The following is a 6,000-nucleotide window of genomic DNA, read 5'->3' as shown; positions in this document are numbered from 1 at the left end:
CATGGTTTCTCACCTGCCTAGAGCATTTTCAAGTACAGATCCTAGAACTACTTTTCCCAGTGGCCATAGCACCAGGGTTAGCAGATGATTTCATATTCCAGCGCTGCTCACAGGGTGGTTCAGACGGTCTCGCCTGCCTTCCGGGTAGGCATGAACCGGCTCTCCAAATTCCAAATCCACACAAGTGACTTCTAGGAGGTTCTCAGGCTTTCCTGAGCTGATCCCACCCGCGCTCTTAAGGTGGGCTGTCCGGACCGCCAGAGGGGTTGAATGGCGAAATAAACGGGCCGCACAGCCAATCACGTTTCGTTCTGCCCGGAAAAGGCGGGTCCCGGGAGTGTCCTTGACAAAGCCGCGCGGGATTGGCGGGTCCCGAGCGGTCCACGGTGGCGGGAGTTTTCGGATGTGTTGGCGGTGACACCGGCAGTAGCGATTGGGCTGAGTTGGGCTGGCTGGGCGGGCGGCGGAGCCGGGAAGTCCAGTCCGCCGCGGATTTCCGAGCACCCATCTTGTGGCTCGCATTGCGGCCGCCTTCTTTCCGTCCTCCAGAGCTTCCGGGAAAGATGGATCGGCACCGGCCGCGGCTGCAGTACCCAAAGCAGAGCTCGGCCGCCGGGGCTCCCTACCCCGCCTCCGCCTCGCTCCGCAGCTGCCGGGAAAGCAAGATGCAGCGCAGGAAGGGCCCCCAGCACCCTCCGCCGGGCGCTGCGGAGGAGCCTGGAGAGAAACGCCCCAAGTTTGTAAGTTTCGCCTGGAGCTGTGGTGGGGCAGCTCCTTTCCTGCCTTGCAGAAGGGCTGCGGCTCAGGTCCCGGGATCCTTCGATTTCATTAAACTTTGTTTGGCTGACAGCCATGGGTGGATCCACGGGGCTTGGGAGGTGAGGATGGGTGGGGAATAAATTTTGTTCTAGGTTTCCAGAGCTGCCAGTCTCCTAATAGATTTACGACGACAGGGTCCAATTCTTTTTGGATCCTCTGACAAATACACTGATCCCTCTGTTGCCCCATATTTGTTCTGGCTGACATGGAAAGCGGTTCAAATGTGTCTGTATTGACGTCACCTAGGTGAACTTTGCATTTTTTAAGCCGAACTTCTCCCCACCCCTCTAGCGTCTTGAGGGTATGAGACATAGCAAAGTGAACTTTTAGGTGATAAGATTTATTTTTCTGTTTAATATTTTAATTCACGAAGAACTTTTTAAGGTAGATGTAATTTTCTAAGTAGAAACAACTCGTTCGAAAACTTGGCGGGCTATGTAGTCACGGCTAAGGAATGTTTTGCTTAGATTGGAAAGAAGTCTAAGTATTTGAAACTCGCTTTTCTGGTTGCTTCTCTTATTCACTTTGGCACCCGAGGGAGATGTCATGATCAGCGGCTTGTTAATCTTTCTGTTGGTGTCAGCTAGTGAAAGAAGGCCTATTGATGCAATGCAATGATGATTGTTTTATGTAGGTGTGTGTAAATAAATCACTATAGGTTGGTAGCTCTGGGGTGAATCTAACAATTGAAAATTTAATATTGGACCCGTCCATTTTACTTAGGAGTATGGAAAAAATTTTAAGTTATAAATTATACAGTACTGCATATGCCTTTTGTGAACAAATAAAACTCATTAGGAATTTAAGTCAGTATACACACATTAAGGGAACAGAGATTTGTGGAGGAGTGAGTTGCTAAGTATAACAGTTAGTTAAAAATGGTGGTTGAATAAAACTGGGAGCAGAGCTATGATATGTATCAGAATACAGAAATTGAGGGACAACGTGGATTAATTTTGCTAAATTAAGTATCAAGGTGGCCATAGGCCAGGGGAAGTTTTGCAGGAGGATCAACTATGTTGTTATTTTAACAGAGGTGAGGAATAAACAAGATAGAGTTAAACTGGCAATGAGGGATTCTAGCCAGTATGAGAAGAATCCTGGGGCAATGACTTTTCTTCCTTTTAGAGTCTACTCTCTGTGTTAGTAATGTCATTCCATTTTGTTTCTCACTCCTGTGCTCCGGAATGCATGGGGTGTGATTTTCTGTGACTCTTCCAGCAAGGAAGGCATGAAAACAGAACCTAAACTAGTATTTAGGTTAGTTTCATTGAAGGACGTATCAGGTGATTTGGATTTCAATCTGTTTTTCGTTTCTTAAGTACGTTAAAAGGGTTATTGTAAAGATGAAATGACCTCTGAAAGCAATACTTTGAAGTTTTAAAGTTAATAAATAGATCTAAAACAGTGTTTGCTTTTATTTTTATTTAAGATTTATCTATTTATTTGCGAGAGAGCGCGCGTGGGTGGGGAGGGGCAGAGGGAGAAGGAGATGGTCCCATGCAGACTTTGTGCTGATTGCAGAGCTTGCCACGGGGCTTGATCTCACCACCCTGAGATCATGACCTGAGCAGAAATCAAGACTTGGTCCCTTCGTTGACTGTGCCACCCAGGAGCCCCCACAGTGCTTGTTTTCAGATAGGAGTCTGATTTGAATCATCGTTTTATACTTAATTTAGAGGTAATTTGGAGTATTGGTAATCCCTGAAACTAATTTAGATTCCTGCTTAAATGGTAGTTTCTCTAGCTATATTTTCCATTTCTCTAATTCTGTTATCAGCGATGTTTAATCGCTATTTAACTTGTTTGGAATATTTCAGTTTAGCAATTGCAGTTGACTCTTGAACAACATGGGTTTGAACTGCGCAGGTCTACTTATGCATGGATTTCTTACAGTACAGTACGTAAATTTATTTTTTCTTATTATTTTCTTAATAACATATTCTCTTCTCTAGCTTTGTTGTGAGAATACAGACCTAATACATATAACATGGAAAATATATGTTAATTTGTTACGTTATCGGTTAGGCTTCCAGTCAACAATAGGCTATTGATAGTAAGTTTTTGGGGAGTCAAAAGTTATACATGAATATTGACTGCATGGGGATCAGCCAGTGCCCCTAACGCTTGTGTTATTCAGGGGTCAACTGTATTTTTTATTTCTGTAGGTTCCATTTGTTTCTTTTTCAAATCTGCCTGGTCGTTCCTGATAGTTCTTTGTTTCTTATTCTTTTACTTTTTTAGGCATTTCCTGTGTGACTCTTTTTATTCTTTATTTGATAGTTCTGGTGCGTGCAATTTTTGGACTGTCTACATTGACTTGTGCTCGTGGTGGCTTGCTCTTTCCTCTTGTGCTAGTAGATCTTTGTAAGCTCAGTGCTTTATCTTAACCTGTCTTCCAAGAGGCCATATGGGGACACTTTTCTCCGGAGTGCTTTTCTGGGAGTGCCACTGATTTGGGACCACCTCTTATTGAAGTAGGACTCTTAGAGAGCCCATTCCATGCTTAGCCCCAACTCTGTTCCTGGCCTGAGGCTTGGTATGCCGATCTTAAGGCTGCCTTCTAAGCAGCTCTTCCCAGTCAGCCTAGTTCCACACTGCTCTTGGTCTTACCCTAATAACTCTAGTTTTGAGGATGGAGACCATCCCTTCCTCATGAGATCTCAACAATGCCTCTATACGAGATTGTTCTGTAGTTCAGTTTGCTCTGTTGCCAGATGTCAAGTCGGTTCTTGGCTTTCTCTGGATTTCGTATGGAGCCATTTTAGCCTGAATCTCTTCGGGCCACCTAGTCATTGGTTACCTACTTGCCAGGGGCAGCTCCTTTTGACTGGAGCGAGTAAGGTAGGTCAGTGAGTCACAGAAATAGGGATGATCTAGGTGTTTTGGTGTTTTGCACATTCCACAAAGCTGCAGGCTGGCAGTAGAACTTCGTGGGAAATTGCCCCTTGCTCTAGTCTTAGATGAGGAAGGCAAGAGCTCTGGTGCCCACTGAGATCCTAGTTTACTTTGAGCCTTGATAAAGCAGATACATCCTTGTTTCCTACTATAGGTATAGTTACGAGTCTCAAGTTACTTTTGAATTGCATATAGAAGTTTGTAGTCCAGAATTTCTCCTCATAGATCTGTGTAAATAGTAGAAATTAGTCTATTGTAAATGTATGATTGTTTGGCTGCACAGGAAATCACCGACTTTTGGGCTGTTTGTGAACTAACTGATGTGACTTCAGTAGAAAATATGGTAAGCAGTGAGTATTGAGATGCTGGGGTGAGATACTGGGGGACAGGATGCCACCATTGGAGGCTGGGGGGACAAGGCAGGTACCTGGACGAAGGCTTCGTGAAGGTAGATAGAGTGCAGGAGGACCATTAAAGTTTGTCTAGCCCTAGGTCACACTCTCAGTACCTGAACCTGAGTCTGATTTCCCTTCTAGAACAAAACAAAACATTTGCCCTACTTGTTATGAAATGTCTTTCAGTGATGCTGGGAACTTTGTTCCTACCTTTTACTGCTCTTAGAAACACATAGTACAGACAGTAGTGGCCCCCACATCCAGATTGAGAGCAGGATGTGTGGCTTCTGGAGAAGTTCCCATCTCTAGGCTGTTGGCCAGTGTTTTGATAGGAGGTCTGTGCATTTGGTGATCCTGGTTGGCAGAGCAGCTCTCCTTTTTAATTAGGAATATCCTTTAAAAGTTCTCACAGACTTTAGTGTAAATCTTGCATTTAATCTTGTGGTTTCCATCGAACAGATTGTTAGTTATTGTTTAATTATGTCATTACAGTACCTTCAATTTTGGTTGTGATTTTTCACACAGTAATATCTGTGTCTACCATTTTGGGCATCATTAATAATAATAGTTAACCTTATTGTTATTGAATGAACCAAGTTCTGTTCTAGGTGCCACGCGCACGCGCGCGCGCGCGCACACACACACACACACACACACACACACACACACACACATACACACTCCTTTAATCCTTACAACAACCCTATGAGGTGTGTGGTCTTACTAGCCTTGTTTGCTGGATGGGAAAAGCAAAGTGCAGAGCTTGAACCGCCTTAGGTCACACAGCTGCCTGGTGGTGAGGGTGGCAGTGAACCCAGGCAAGCTGTTTCCCACATTTTTAGTCACTGTCCTGTATTCTCTCTCTTATTTGGAGTTTTAATCTTTACTACTTTTCTCATTCAGGCGCCGTTAAAAAAATACTAACACTTTTAATGAATATAGAATTAGTGATTTCCTGATCATAGGCAGCTTGTGAGATGGGAAGAGGTATGAAGTTGGAGAACTATTGTCTATTGTACTGGGAACATGGGAGTTGAAATCAGAGTAGGCTTAATGAGATTAGTGCACGTTCACCTCGTTGCTTCGGGTATATTTGGAGGAAGGTATGGCAGGCTGAATAATGACCCCCCCCAAAGATATTCATGTCTTAATTCCTGAAACCTGTCAGTGTTACCTTCTATTGCTAAAAAGGACTTTAAGTTAAGGCTTTTAAAATGGGGAGATTATTCTGTATTACCAGACTGGGCCCTAAATGCACACAGGTGTCCTTGTAAGAGGGGAGGCAGAGGGAGATTTGACTTCAGAAAAGGAGAAGGTGATGTGACTCCAAGGCAGAGATGGGTGATGTAGTCCCAAGCCAAAGAATGCAGGCAGCCATCAGAAACTGGAAGACGGAAGGAACTGGTGGTCTCCTTTAGAACTTGCAGAAGAAGAGTGCTACTGCTAACACCTTGATCTGAGCCCAGTGAAACTCATTTCTGACTTTGGGCCTCCAGCACTGAGAGAATACATTTTTGTTCTAAGCCTTCAAGTTTGTTAATTTGTTTCGGCAGCCACAGGAAACGAATAGCAGGTATGGTTCTGAGGGTGACCACATTGAAAGGTGTAGTTTAACAGTTTATATACGCGTGTTTTAGGAGAACCATCAGATTCATCTAAATCTCTTTCTTGTGGTATCGTTTTATTTTGGACTGTTTATGATTGGGGGTGGATATAAGATAACAGTTCATCTTCTGGAACAGCAGCTAGAACTTGAATTCATCTTGATCTGCATCATTTTCGTAGTTGCTAGAAAGCTGAGAAAAGGTGGAGGTGATTTCTGTGTGCTTTTTTTGAGTTTATTTCTTCATTAAGTTCTCAGCGAAAGTGATGCTTTCAGTTGTCCTAT

The 6,000-nt window shown here is 43.9% G+C and overlaps 1 protein-coding gene across 2 annotated transcripts in view; it reads left to right on the top strand.

Annotated features, from left to right (window-relative positions):
* Nucleotides 1-366: 366 nt before the first annotated feature.
* The window catches only part of DIAPH3 (diaphanous related formin 3), a 484,281-nt gene continuing 478,647 nt past the window's right edge, over nt 367-6,000 (top strand). For both annotated transcript variants that reach the window (XM_019796633.2, XM_019796631.2), the window contains exon 1: nt 367-740. In XM_019796633.2, the coding sequence (XP_019652192.2) occupies nt 564-740 (177 nt within the window). In that variant the 5' untranslated portion in view covers nt 367-563. The remainder of the gene's footprint in view (nt 741-6,000) is intronic.

This window comes from Ailuropoda melanoleuca, chromosome 7, assembly GCF_002007445.2.
Source record: "Ailuropoda melanoleuca isolate Jingjing chromosome 7, ASM200744v2, whole genome shotgun sequence".
In the NCBI taxonomy this organism is placed as follows: Eukaryota; Metazoa; Chordata; class Mammalia; order Carnivora; family Ursidae; genus Ailuropoda; species Ailuropoda melanoleuca.
Note: the sequence above shows the minus strand (reverse complement) of the source record. Positions and strands in the feature narration are given on the sequence as shown.